At 34.5% G+C, this 14,749-nt stretch overlaps 1 protein-coding gene across 1 annotated transcript in view; it reads left to right on the forward strand.

The window, feature by feature from the left end:
• Nucleotides 1-14,749, forward strand: part of LOC124534548 (dynein axonemal heavy chain 8) — a 40,399-nt gene that overhangs the window by 24,796 nt on the left and 854 nt on the right. The window contains exons 62-90 of the mRNA XM_047110487.1: nucleotides 180-313; nucleotides 400-531; nucleotides 634-836; nucleotides 933-1,047; nucleotides 1,276-1,452; nucleotides 1,704-1,871; nucleotides 1,953-2,053; nucleotides 2,130-2,328; nucleotides 2,437-2,648; nucleotides 3,051-3,189; nucleotides 4,823-5,007; nucleotides 5,093-5,219; nucleotides 5,305-5,440; nucleotides 5,765-5,982; nucleotides 6,404-6,646; nucleotides 6,814-6,949; nucleotides 7,038-7,191; nucleotides 7,506-7,625; nucleotides 7,709-7,769; nucleotides 7,848-8,027; nucleotides 8,518-8,630; nucleotides 9,176-9,261; nucleotides 9,660-9,921; nucleotides 10,628-10,867; nucleotides 10,941-11,108; nucleotides 11,201-11,342; nucleotides 11,740-11,929; nucleotides 12,409-12,530; nucleotides 14,559-14,720. Coding sequence (XP_046966443.1) covers nucleotides 180-313; nucleotides 400-531; nucleotides 634-836; nucleotides 933-1,047; nucleotides 1,276-1,452; nucleotides 1,704-1,871; nucleotides 1,953-2,053; nucleotides 2,130-2,328; nucleotides 2,437-2,648; nucleotides 3,051-3,189; nucleotides 4,823-5,007; nucleotides 5,093-5,219; nucleotides 5,305-5,440; nucleotides 5,765-5,982; nucleotides 6,404-6,646; nucleotides 6,814-6,949; nucleotides 7,038-7,191; nucleotides 7,506-7,625; nucleotides 7,709-7,769; nucleotides 7,848-8,027; nucleotides 8,518-8,630; nucleotides 9,176-9,261; nucleotides 9,660-9,921; nucleotides 10,628-10,867; nucleotides 10,941-11,108; nucleotides 11,201-11,342; nucleotides 11,740-11,929; nucleotides 12,409-12,530; nucleotides 14,559-14,720 — 4,625 coding nt within the window. The remainder of the gene's footprint in view (nucleotides 1-179; nucleotides 314-399; nucleotides 532-633; nucleotides 837-932; nucleotides 1,048-1,275; nucleotides 1,453-1,703; nucleotides 1,872-1,952; nucleotides 2,054-2,129; nucleotides 2,329-2,436; nucleotides 2,649-3,050; nucleotides 3,190-4,822; nucleotides 5,008-5,092; nucleotides 5,220-5,304; nucleotides 5,441-5,764; nucleotides 5,983-6,403; nucleotides 6,647-6,813; nucleotides 6,950-7,037; nucleotides 7,192-7,505; nucleotides 7,626-7,708; nucleotides 7,770-7,847; nucleotides 8,028-8,517; nucleotides 8,631-9,175; nucleotides 9,262-9,659; nucleotides 9,922-10,627; nucleotides 10,868-10,940; nucleotides 11,109-11,200; nucleotides 11,343-11,739; nucleotides 11,930-12,408; nucleotides 12,531-14,558; nucleotides 14,721-14,749) is intronic.

Here is a 14,749-nt window from a genome sequence, read left to right on the forward strand (position 1 = left end):
GTAATACTACAGTTTCGTGTTTCAGTTGTATTTTTGAATGTTGTACAAAATGTGTTATTATGGTGAAATATCTAATAATTTTCATGCACAATAATAATGATTATTATTGGCAAGTAAACAATAAAAAAGCTAAATATCGTTCATTTTTTATAATTTTTACTATCTTGTGTTATTTATAGATGAGATACTTAACGAGTTGACGCCTATCATGAAGAAATACGCCCCAAAGAGAATACCTGTACCGGATGTATTGTATGAATACTTTATAATGCGTTCGAGGGCAAATCTCCATGTTGTCCTGTGTTTCTCACCGGTTAAGAAGTTTTTGAACTATTTTTCTGAGTTTTAGTGTACCGTGTAACATAGCAACTGATAGAAAATAAATTTATTTTTATAAAGGTCGGCGAAAAGTTTCGAAGCAGGGCAATGAAATTCCCTGGGCTCATTTCGGGATCAACGATGGATTGGTTTCAGAAATGGCCAAGAGTGGCATTGATTGAAGTCGCTCACCATTTCCTGTGGGAATTTAGTGTCAGTGATATTTTATATTGTAAATGAACTTAGCAATTATTGCTGATAAATTAAATATTTTAGGATTCGACTTTATTGACAATTTTTATTTTTGTTTTCTAGGTGGTTTGCTCAACCGAAACAAAACAACAGCTGATAGAGATAATGGGCATGGTGCAAGATAACGTGGCTGATACATGCTCCATGTACTATGAGAGGTTTAGGCGACAAACTCACGTCACTCCCAAATCCTACTTATCTTTCCTCGAAGGGTATAAGGTGTTGTATAAAGAGAAGCACATGCAAATAGCTGAACTGGCAAGGAGGTTTGTTTTTTGATATTTCACATCATAAAATTCCTTTTCAATTAAAAAGTCCAATTTTATAAGTAACTGTTCAATGTTTGTTTTATTATACTACAGAATGACAACGGGATTAGACAAATTAGTAGAAGCTGCGGCAAGTGTCGATGTACTTAAAAAAGAGCTCGAAGTTAAAGAACAGGAAATAAAGGAAGCAACAGCTAAAGCGGAAGAGGTGGAATATTATACATTTATTAAGAGTTATAAAATATCGCCCATTTTTCATTAATTCATCTCATTACTTGCAACTGTTTTAATATCTACATAAATGATTTTAAGGACAGTAATCAGTAATTTTACTCACATTAGAATATGAGTCTGATAAATTGAAATATAAACAATTCGGTCGTATTGTAATAGGTGCACTGATGACAGTTTACACATGAATGTAATACTTGACTAGGTTTTAGCTGCAGTGGCAGAGTCAGCAGCTGCAGCTGAAGTAGTAAAGGCAGAGGTTTTGGCTGTTAAAGACCGCGCTGTGAAACTCGTGAGTGTGATTGCCGCTGAGACTGCCGTTGCTGAAGAAAAACTTGCTGCTGCTAAACCAGCTTTGGATGCTGCTGAGGCAGCGTTACAGGTACTCTTTATTTACACTTTGTTAAAAGTTTAGGCTATTAATTTTTAACTATTAAAATTAATAAAAAATCAAAAAAAAATGTATCAATGTTTTTTTATGGTACAGGTGAAGCCAAGGCAAAGTTAAAAGCAAAGTTTAAGTAGGAGTCAAAATTAACACAGGCTTTTTACCTATTAACGTAATTGCTGAATAAGCTTACAGACGTCATTCACTTTTTTTAAAAAATATTCAATTTGTTAATAAAATTTTAGACTATTAACGCAGCTGATATAGCAACGGTACGAAAATTGGGCAAGCCTCCGTATCTCATTACTTTGATTATGGACGCCGTAATACTGCTATTTAGAAAACGTATTGATCCAATTAGACCTGATCCAGAAAAACAGTTCCTGACTGCATCTTGGGCAGAGTCATTGAAAGTAAGCTGTCAATTTCCAAAAAAATGGTTTCAAAATATAAAGTACGTCTTGATTAGGAATTAATCTTTACCAATTATGTAGGTCATGGCGGATGCAAGGTTTTTGAACAATTTAAAGTTTTATCCTAAGGATGAAATTAATGCCGAAATGGTGGATTTACTGCAGCCATATTTTAGTTTTAGGTAATATATTTAAACAAAGAATTATTTTAATAAATAATTCTAAGTCAAGAAGGGTTTGAATGATAATATTTTTCAGTCAATATACATTCGAGGCAGCAAAGATTGCTTGTGGCAATGTCGCTGGTTTGATTTCGTGGACCATTGCGATGGCCCAATTTTACGCAGTGAACAAGGATGTATTGCCATTGAAAGCTAATCTAGCTGTGATGCAGGGCAAATATCAAGCTGCTAAGAGGGAACTCGAATCGGCTGAAGCATTATTGCAGGCGAAAGAGGTTAGATACCAGATTAAAGATAACAGAATAATAAATATTGATTTCGCGCCCATTTTGCCTAGATCATGGTGTTTTGAAAAACTTCTCTCATATCATCTTTCATTATAGCGAGAACTGGGTGAAGTCCAGCGTCAGTTTGAAGAGGCGATGTCGTTGAAGCAGGCCGTGCTAGACGATGCGGCAAAATGCCAACAGAAGATGGACGCAGCCACTGCACTCATCAACGGCCTCAGCGGAGAACGAGTTCGCTGGACGGAACAGTCTGCTCTCTTCAAATCCGAGATAGAACGACTCGTTGGTGACATACTGCTCCTCACTGGGTATGTTCCGTATACAACAACAACAACAACAGGCTGTAAATTGCCACAGCTGGGCTAAAGGCCTCCTCTCTCTTTTTTGTGGGGAAGGTTTGGAACATATTCCACCACGCTGTTCAAATGCGGGTTGGTGGAATACATATGTGGCAGAATTTCTATGAAATTTGTCACATGCAGGTTTCCTCACGATGTTTTCCTTCACCGCTGAGCACGAGATGAATTATAAAGACAAATTAAGCACATGAATCAGCGGTGCTTGCCTGGGTTTGAACCCGCAATCATCGGTTAAGATGCACGCGTTCTATACACTGGGCCATCTCGACTCCGTATAATAGACTCCGATCCGACTCCATAATTTAGTTTAGTTAAGTTTATGCTCCGATTGTACAATTGAATTCATTACAGATTTTTATCCTATACGGGACCATTTAATCAAGAGTTCAGAATATTGTTGATTCAGAATTGGCTGCATGAGTTATTGCGAAGGAAAATACCTGTTTCTATTAATTTAAGCATCACTGATCAATTAACGGATGCTGCGACGGTAATATAATAAGTTCTTTTTATTTGCCGTTTTGTCGTTCGTTTAATTATTTTAATAACGAAATGACTGTGCTATTCTTTCCAATCCATTTGATTTTACTAGTGATAATATCACGAGTATTAATCAATTAGTGTCTTAATTCGTTATCAATTAAATTTTTCATATAAGCCGATTTTATATGGAATGAAGTTTTATTCAAAGCTTCCCGATAATAGTGTAGAGCATACTTGCAAAATGTGCAGCTTTAAAGAGAAGTAAGGAGAGTTTATTTTGCGTTTTGGCAAATGGCGTAATGGCGTAATTAGGTATCAGTGATCGCACTTTAGTGAAAATAATCTAGGGACAGACCAGACCTATCAGAACTTAAAATCTATCAGTGAACTGAAACAAAGGAGGCTGAGTACTACAATATGTCAGCCATGTAAAATTAGCAGTTTACAGTTTTTACAATCCTATTCGTCTTTACATATCTTCTGTATTAATAATTTTTTACAGGTTTAAGTTAAACCCATCTTTTAGATCGTTAAAAAATAATTAATTTTTAGACGGATAACATATATCCGCAAAATTCGTATAATATAGATATTTCGATATTAAATTAATGAAAGTTTATCGGGCGTAACGTAACGTCAAATTTGGCCATATTTGACGTTTACGGGAGTATTCAGAAAGTGTGTTCCAAATAAAAATTTTATGCTAGGGTGTAGTACGACACAAATTAGATGTAGCATCGTAATATGCAATGAAATGAAAATAAAACCGATTTCTGCCGATTTACACGACCAATAGAAATAGCTCCCTATCGCGCCATTCAACGCTATTCGTCGCTATAGATTCTCCCGTCAGTTCAACCTTACAAATATAAGCATAGTAACCTGAGTTACTATGCTTATATTTATAATTATTATGTTGTATTTATTTTACTCGAGCGAAGCTGCGTTTTCATATAGATATATAATTATAGCATAAAAGAACAAAATATTAGCTTATTCTGCGATTGAATCTTATTTGCCGCTGAAACAGATTGCGTTTGTAAATAAAATAGTAAAAAAAAAAACAAATGTAAAAGCCACGATTTTGCTGTCTCGATGAGACAAGGTAAAAAAAGGCAAAAAATAGAAGACCTGATTTTTTATATAATGACAATGCTATTGAGCTATTACTAACTAGGCGATGTTAATTTAACCTAGAGGTGCACGCCTTCATGAACGAAGAGATCTATTCTGAGGAATCTATAATGTTGGAATTTCAAAGATGTATTTACGTCAAAAGTAAAGTTAAGTGCGATGGAGTATAGTGTTTAGATAAGTAAATCTCAGTGGGCGAAATTTCTAACGAAACGAAGTGGGTATGGCAGATTTTTTTGAGTTTTCTATTAGACTAGACGCCGGTCATATCTATGGTCATAGATGTGGGGGGAAAACGTAAAAATTAGGGAGATAAAAATGTGTGCTGTATTAGTAAATTTGTTTCAATAATTTTATTTTCAAAGAGAAAAAAGTATTGACTAAGAGAGTATAAAGCTATAATTGGACTGTTTTGTATTTAATAATAAATTAATAAATTAGTTTACAGATGTTATTGTAAATGTATTATTAAGGAAGAGAAAACTTACTATAGTAATTTTAATCAGGTTGGTGATTGGAACTTATGCGGGCTACCGACTGATGAGTTGTCGGTACAAAATGGAATTATTGTAACTAAAGCGTCTCGTTTCCCGTTGCTAATTGACCCTCAGACGCAAGGGAAGAATTGGATAAAGAATATGGAGAAATTTAACGATCTCATCGTTACTACTCTCAATCATAAGTATTTTAGGTGATTATATAGTATTGGAAATAGTAAAAGTGTTGAAATCTGGAATGTTATTTTCTTAAACTGATAAAATGTATTGATCTTTCAGAAACCATGTGGAAGATTGTGTATCTCTTGGTAGACCAATGTTGATAGAAGATGTAGCTGAGGAACTGGATCCAGCTTTAGACAATGTATTGGAAAAGAATTACATCAAAATCGGTTCCTCGTTTAAAGTAAGAATTTTAGATTATTACATTTTAGAAATTTCAGAAAGATCAGTATTTATAGAACTTAAACTATATCTAATTGCGTTGGCAGGTAAGATTAGGAGATAAGGAAATAGATGTAACTGCGGGTCACAAAATATATATAACGACGAAGCTCCCTAACCCTGCCTACACGCCGGAAATATCTGCTAGAACTTCAATAATAGACTTTACGGTCACTATGCAAGGTACAATATTCAAAAGACTATTTTAAGCCTGCATTTGTTTTCGGAAACAGTGAATATTTTTTTTATTAAATGTTAAATTTTGATTATGTGCAGTCTTATTTTGGCTTTATCTTTTTTAGCTTTAAACTTACTGGCAATTAAAAACTAGGTTTAAATAGCTTACTTTATAAAATATATTCTTATTTACCGATAGTTTTAGTTTAGTTTTTTGTTTGAGTGATCGATGAACTACTTTCCTGACATTAAAACTGTTTTTACCATTCGTGACTAACTTCAACCCAATAAATGTATACCGCGCGTATTATAAGATATTTTCTCATTTAGGTCTAGAAGATCAGCTACTGGGTCGTGTCATCTTGACGGAGAAAGCGGAGATGGAAGCGGAACGTACTCAGTTGATAATGGACGTAACAGCCAACCGTCGTAAGATGCAGGAACTGGAAGAGAATCTGTTGCACAAACTGACCACGATACAAGGCTCTCTTGTAGAGGACGTGTCACTTATTCAAGTTTTAAATATTACTAAGGCTACTGCGACTGAGGTATGGCTTTGTAAACTATGTATTTTGTGTAACGATTAACTGGGCCAAATTCATTATAAGAAACTTTTTTAAAAACAAATTTATTGGTGTTTGAATAAAAAATGAAAACTGGAAAAATCATAAATTTTAATTATGCGTAATATTGTGTAAACGCTTGTGAATTTTTTATCAATTGCAAAAGTGGCAATATGCAAATGAATCATTGCAAATACATATGTAGATGGTATATACAGCCCAACACACGGACAATTTTAGACTCTTTCTAATTAATAATAGTTCTTGCAATGAAAAATATCTTTTATAACATATATAACATAGATAATCATCACTTCAGATCCATGCAGTAGTCCAAATGAAAAGAAAAAGAAAATTATAATTATCTCATCTACCTAAATGTAAATCATTTGAAATTTCATGTTAGGTCAGAGAGAAGCTAGATGGCGCTAAAGAAACCGAACAGAAGATAAACATAGCTCGCGAAGAGTTTCGGCCGGTGGCCACTCGCGGCTCAGTCTTGTACTTCTTGATTTGCAACATGTCGCTCGTATGCAACATGTATCAGACCTCTTTGGCGCAATTCTTGGAGAGATTCGATATTTCCATGGAACGGTCGCCGCAGAGTCCCATTACGTTTAAAAGGATCGCGTTCATCATTGAGTATTTGGTACGTTGACTTTTTGTTTTGACGAATTTATTGACCTATTCCATATGTGGCAAAACCTTAAGACCAATATCAATATTTTTTCCTAGGTGTTTTTTTAGATCTGCTGTAATATATACTCTTTCCATGTAAAACTTTTTAGTAATTGAAATTGATATTTTTTTATTCAGACATACGACGTGTGGAAGTACATAAGTCGAGGATTCTATGAAAAGCACAAGTACCTGTTTACTCTATTACTAACATTAAAGATCGATATTCAAAGAGAATACGTATCCTATGATGAGTTTCAAACATTTATAAAAGGCACGTATACGTTTATATTAGGGCAAGAATTTGTACTTTATAAAATAAAGCTAAAGTCAATTAATATTATCAATTAATGTATATGCAGGCGGTGCTGCGTTAGATTTAAATGCATGTCCACCTAAACCTTTCAAATGGGTAACTGATATGTCTTGGCTGAATCTGGTACAACTGTCCGGCTTAAGGCAATTTACAAATATACTTGACCAGGTCACAAATAACGAAAAGGGTTGGAAGAACTGGTAAGCTTAATGAAATAAAAACATTTAGAAAATCGAATAAGTTCAAATAATTTCAAGATGGCGCCTTTTTAAAATAGTGGTTCGTTAGTTGTGGTCATGTTATGTCTTAAATTCATTAAAGCACTCATTATCGTATGTTACAATAGCTTCTTTTATTTGATTCGTTCTGTAATAAAAGGATATTAAACTATCTATTTTCTAACAGAATTAACATATTTGATTAAATTTTTTTTTTGCTGTACGACATATGGTCATGGAGCATTATTATAGTAACGATAACTTTTGAGTACTATTTAATATTTATATTTGTTAAGGTTTGACAAGGAAGCTCCTGAAGATGAACCCTTACCAGATGGATACAACAGTCTAGACGTATTCAGAAAACTTTTAGTCGTCCGATCTTGGTGCCCTGATCGGGCATTGGCGCAGAGTTTGTAAGACATGCTTCAATAACTTTTTATTCCCATTTACATTTCAGAATATGATGTAATTGCTAAGTTATTTTTATAATTTCCAGGAAGTATGTGATAAATTCAATGGGATCGAAGTTTTCTGAAGCAGTTATTGTTAATTATGAGGTAAATTCTAATTTATATTGTTTTCGTTGCTTAATTGAGATATATCCGTTTTTTTTTAATATTTACATTTAAAAACAGCAAATGGTCTTGGAGTCTCGACCACTGGTCCCACTTATCGGGTTCCTCGCCATGGGATCCGATCCAACACCGTCTATTGAGCAAACTGCAAAACGACTTGAGTGTTTGTGTTCCTCTATATCAATGGGACAAGGTCAAGAGGTCCATGCAAGAAAGCTGATTGACAGAGCTCTGAAAGAGGTAGGTACTTATGCTTTTAATAAAGTAAAAAAAAAAATTACTGATGATTTTAGTTTCCTAAATGTATATTAAAGTACTGCTCCACTTGATATAGTAATAAGCTGTATTATTTTCGTTGTATATATCTTTTCTATTTTATAATATAGTTATAATTTATTAATAATTGATAGTTAATTGACCGAAGAAGTTTTGTGGAAGGCGGCTATCATGGTATGGGCATGTAATGCGGAGGAATGAGGGATATATTGTGAGGAAGGAATTGAGCTTAGATGATATAGAGGTAGAGGACGACCAAGGATACGATGGATGGATTGTGTGAAAGATTATATACTTAGAAAGGATGTTACTTGCGAGATGACGTCTGACAGAGAAGTATGGAAGGAGAAGACATGCTGTGCCGACCCTAAATAAAATTGGGATAAGGGCAGTTGATTTCGTCTAATGTTTTCGTTTTGTCAATAACATGGTTTATCTCTTGTTTTCGATGTAGGGATTGTGGGTGTTGCTTCAAAACTGTCATCTCGGTCTAGAATATATGATAGAAATTATGGAACAGTTTGCGGAGTTGGAGAAGGAACCAGAGAAAGTTCATGAAACATTTAGGTAAATAAATATTTTCCTATACTTGTGTATAATGGCATTATTGGTTATACGTATGTGTATGTGCATTTGCAATATTGAGTCATAGCCATGTCCTAATTTTATAAGTAGTGTTTTTTATAAAAATAAATAAATAGGGATATAAGTAGGCAAATAAGTTTTTAAGAGAACTTATAAAATAGATTCTAAATTAATGAATGCTTAATATTTAATATAATGTTTGTTTATCTAAGTTCTAAAAAGCCGAGATGGCCTAGTGGTTAGAACGCGTGCATCTTAACCGATGTTCGCGGGGTCAAACCCAATCAAGCACCACTATATATATGTGCTTAATTTGTGTTTATAATTCATCTCGTGCTCGACGGTGAAGGAAACCTGCATGTAGCTAATTTCAATGAAATTCTGCCACATGTGCATTCCACCAACCCGCGTTGGAACAGCGTGTTGGAATATGTTCTAGACCCTCTCCTTAATGGAAGAGGAGACCTTAGCCCAACAGTGGGAAATTTCCAGGCTGTTACTCTACTTTTTCTTTACTTGTGTTTTAGGCTCTGGGTCACAACTGAAGTTCACGATAAGTTTCCCATAACTCTTCTGCAAATGTCCATCAAATACACCTGCGAACCCCCATCGGGTACATTATTGATTTTTAATTGTATTTTAATGTTATGAGTAAAATTAAATGTTGCTTTATAGTATGAATGTCGCTAATAGTAAATACTTGTTTAAGTAATCAAGTAAAATATCAAGACATATGTATATCACGATAGTCACCCATAGTTCAATCATTTGCGTTCATTCCATAATTATTGCTTACGTTTAATTTATATTTTTTAATTCATATTGTGCAATATGATAGTGCGTGGTGAGACTATCTGTAACCAGTAGTAATTTAGCCTAGATCATTTTGAAATGTATTTTTTTTATTTCGATGTTATATTATATTTACTGTTGGTGGACCTAATGAAAATAAGTATTGCCGAAAAGAGAACTTTTTTTAAAATATATAATTTAGGATATTTTTATTTCTAGGCATAAAAGCAGGTTTGATGAGGACGTATGATTCTATGAGTCAAGATTTTCTAGACTACAGCGACAGTCCGTTCTACCTGCCTCTCATATATACGATTTCTTTCCTACACACTGTCGTTCAAGAAAGACGGAAGTTTGGTCCATTGGGTTGGAATATCCCGTATGAGTTTAATTCGGCGGATTGGTTGGCATCGTGTATGTTTGTTCAGAATCATTTGGACGTTTTGGAGCCAGGGCAGTCCGTTAGTTGGACCACAGTGCGGTTAGTGCATTGTTTATGTTTTCTAATTATTTTAGTCATCTATTATTAATATGAAAGTATAACAATAATGTGAAAGTAACTCTGTCTGTCTGCCTATCGCTCTTTCACGATCAAACCGCTACACCGAAATTGATGAAATTTGGTATGAAACAAATCTCAACTCCACGAAAGGACATAGTCGACTATTTTTGCCTAATGCATGACAATCAATACCCTAAAACGCAAGCGAAGCAGCGGGCGACTACTAGTATATTAATAAATATATTATCCAAGTCGTTAGGTCTAAATCTGATTCTTCAACTATTGATAAGCTTTCTTAACACATAATGTATCTATTGCTCTCAATAAATTAGATAAATATAACTGAACGCCTGCGGTACCTTTAGTGTTAGTTATCGTGTATACATACAAATCGAGATGGCCCAATGGTTAGAACGCGTACATCTTAGCCGATGATTGCGGGTTCGAACCCAGGCAAGCGGTGCTTGCTGATTCATGTGCTTAATTTGTGTTTATAATTCATTTCGTGCTCAGCGGTAAAGGAAAATATCGCAAGGAAACCTGCATGTGTCTACTTTTATAGAAATTTTGTCACATGTGTATTCCACCAACCCGCATTGGAACAGCGTGGTCGTATATGTTCCAAACCTTCTTCTCAAAGGGAGAACTTGAACTTGAGAATAATTACGATGGATTCTTATTCTAGATACATGGTTTCGGCCGTACAGTACGGTGGTCGAGTGACTGATGATTATGACAATCGTCTACTGGGCACGTTTTGCAAAGTTTGGCTAACAGAACAATTATTCTCCGAGGACTTCCAGTTTTACAAGAATTATGGTATCATGAAATTTAGGAATATTCCCGAATATTTAGAAGAAATTGAGAAAATGAAGACCGTGGATCCACCTCAAGCTTATGGATTACACACGAATGCTGATATAACGTAAGATCGAAATAAATAGTTACACTTAAACCGTTAACTAAATGCTTAATATTTATGATGTTTTGGATTTCAGCTATCAAAGAAATATAACACAGGAGCTCTTGGATACAATTCTTTCGATTCAACCGAAAGAGTCGAGTTCGGGTGGCGGGGAAACTCGAGAGGCGTCAGTTTATAGACAAAGCAAGGAAATGCTAGACAAAGTGCCTCCTAACTTTGATCCTCACGAGGTTAAGGAAAGGTAAACTATCTTTCTCTTAGTTATTCAATTAAATGCTTTACTAACTGTATTAATGTTCTTTAATATCATTTATTGTTTTCACTTCATTCTAGGCTGAGGTATTACGGAATACTGAATTCCATGGTAATATTTTTACGACAGGAAATTGATAGAATGCAAAAAGTAATATCTTTAGTCAGAACAACGCTCAGAGATTTATTGCTCGCTATTGACGGAACAATTATTATGAATGAGGTAATTATATTTTATCACTGAAACTAAAATACGTTTCGTTAGGACTCTTAATAGATCTGTGGTATTTGGGCTGCTTGGAGATGCGAAGGTATTATTTGATAATTAAGGGGAACAGGGTAATAATATCTGTTATATGCACTATATTGAAAATACTCCAAAAATGTTTTAGTAGAGTAAGTAAGAGTGAGTCTTAAAAAAGTAACAAATAAAAGTATGTAAGTAATAACAATGTATTGGGCATGCTATAAATATTTTTTTGCTTTTATAATTATAAAAAATAAAATTATTTGATTATTATGTAAATGGGGCAATTAATTAGTTTTTATAAAATATTTTTTTTCGTCATTTTCAACCACACATAATTTCTTTGAGTCATCAATTAAAATGCAAATTTAAGGCATTACGAGATTCTTTGGATAATATATACGACGCGAAAGTGCCCAACATCTGGCAGAAAGGTTCATGGTCGTCGTCGACACTCGGCTTTTGGTTCACGGAATTTCTGGAGCGGAACATTCAGTTCTCGACCTGGTGCTTCCAGGCCAGACCGTTCTCATTTTGGATGACTGGATTTTTTAATCCACAAGGTATGAAACAAAAGTCTATATCACTATCTTTAAACGTTCTTATTTCGAAATCTCATTTCAAAAGACAATCATTATCAAAGTCATAAAATGTTGGGGTTTGTTTTTGTTATTGCTCTATATATAAAGTACTACTTTTGAAGTAAGTATATCTATACATATAATAAAATTGGACTGTCTGTTTGTTATATGGAAATAGCCCTTTTTTACTCAATACATATGTATGTATACATGGTACATATACCAAAATAACATTTTTTACAATTTATGTCTGTCTGTTTGTTCCGGCTAATTTCTGGAACGCCCGGACCGATTTTGACGGGACTTTCACTGGCATATAACTGATATAATAAGTAGTAACTTAGCCCACAATAATATTTTTGTTTTCAAAATTCAAACGCATACAAGGTCGCGGGCACAGCTAGTATATAATATATAGTTATAATAAATAGTTAAATTATCTAGTAAAATGTTTTGGACAGGGTTTTTAACGGCCATGCGACAAGAAGTGACCAGAGCTCACAAAGGTTGGGCGTTGGATATGGTTGCCCTACACAACGATGTCACTAAAGCGATCTACGATGAAGTAAAGGCTCCACCTGCGGTGAGGAACCTTCATTAATATTTACTGACTTATATGTAATAAAAAAATTATATCAGTCAATTTCACAGGCCTACAAAAATCAAAATATTTTTTGGTGCAGCTCTGTTTGTGCCTGTGATCGATAATGTAGGTAATGTACAATATATTGCCATACGTCATTTTAGCTCATCAGCTCAAGTTTACCTACTACTATTCTCATTTAATTTTTCCCGGTTTTGTTCCTTATTACAATAACTTCGATAAATTTTATATTACTATTTTATTATGACTCGTACTTCTAGATGTTATGTTAACAATCCTGTTATATCTTGTTATGTTTGTGGTTATTACAGACACTGTAAATAGTTTGTGTTCTGTTTAATTCTCCAATTGCTCACTCAACAACTATGAAAGAAGAATATGAGGTTATATTCTATTCTTGTCTTTCTATTTTGAAATTATCGATTCTTTTCTTCATACTTTGATCATAACTGGGTATAGACGTGAAGATGGTTAATATTTATTTGGGTCAACAGAGGGGTTATACTAAATATCCATGCTTTTTGTCTCTGGGATAGTAGAGCCAAATCATATCATTGGACACGAAAAAATTGGCCATTCAGAGATGATCTTGTTATTGAAAATAGAAATGGTATGAATAAACTTTAGTTTCAAGAGAAAAAATCATTCTCTCGTCATAGCATTTTGAATTAGGGATGATGAAGCAATTTGTTAAAGCTCTCTACAGAAATGGTCAATGTTTTAGGTTAATTTCACAAAAAAATCCTTCTTTGAGTTCTGAAAAATTAAAAGCAGGATCTTTGATGGACCACAAATACGTCAATTAATGAAATATACTACTCATTTTGAGACTTCTATGAATGATCTATAAAGATCTTCGTGGAAGTCTTTTCTATCAATTGCATAAAATTTCTTTGGAAATCATAAGGCTGACAACTATGTACAATTGGAAGTAGAAAAGCTGGTTTGTTTCAAACATTTAGGCTGTAATATGAACATGAAATTACACTCTCAATTAATCTCAATAGTCATCTAGATCATTTTAAACACAATTTAGGAGATTTAAGCGAAGAACAAGAAGAATATTTTCATTCTGACATAAAAACGACGGAAAATCTATACCAAAGAAGGTGGAACACTCATATGATGGCCGACTATTGCTGGGCAATCATGCGAGATGGCCCACATCAGTTTCATTCAAATTACTTAAAAGACAATTTCTTGCTGTTCAATGCCAATAAAATGCGTATATATTTAAAAACAGCATTATTTTTTATCTCGGAAACTAGAGCTGATAGAAAAAAATCGGTAATATGTTTGATATTACCACCACCATCGTTGTAGGCCTGTGTTTTCATTACAAATAATAATCACGAGTGGTAGGCCTTGTTGCAATCCCATCTAAGTGTTATCCACACTGTTGATTTACCATCAATGTGCAATACTTCGCATCGCTATTCGCTGTGAAATTCGATAACATATAGTTGACGATGTTGTCATACATGTAACACTTTATACGCTAAGAAATTATCAGCTTCTATGGTCGGTAGCGACATCTTCATCCATCCGACCATACATTGGTTTAACTGTCTTCGTAAAAAATTGTTACGTATTCAGCGTATTTTGTCTTCAACCTAGTTTGAATGAAAAATCTGATTCGAAGTTTTATCTCTTTTTAAATGTATATCAAGCCTGTAAATTTCCCACTGCTGAGTTAAGACCCTCTCTTTGAGGAGAAGGTTTGGAACAAATTCCACCACGCTGTGCCAATGCGGGTTAGTGGAATACCCATGTGGCAGAATTTCTATGAAATTAAACGCATGCAGGTTTCCTCACGATGTTTTCCTTCACTGCCGAGCACGAGATGCAATTATAAACACAAATTAAGCACATGAATATTCAGCGGCGCGTGCTTGGGTTTGAACCCACCACTCTAGCCCAGATTCACGGCTCTCCTTTTAAATATAAGACTATATAATCAGTATAATCAAAATATTGGGTTTTGGTTATAAATGTTTCATCGTTCAGGAGGGTGTGTTTGTGCACGGTTTGTTTCTGGACGGCGCGGGCTGGGACCGGCGCAACCAGCGCCTGATTGAATCCACGCTGAAGGTCCTGTACACGGCCTTACCTGTCGTGCACATTTACGCAATCAACTCCACCGCTCCCAAAGACCCGAAGCTCTATCAGGTATTTGAAGTATTCGAATTGTATAATAT

The sequence above is a fragment of the Vanessa cardui genome, chromosome 1 (genome assembly GCF_905220365.1).
Source record: "Vanessa cardui chromosome 1, ilVanCard2.1, whole genome shotgun sequence".
Taxonomy (NCBI): domain Eukaryota; kingdom Metazoa; phylum Arthropoda; class Insecta; order Lepidoptera; family Nymphalidae; genus Vanessa; species Vanessa cardui.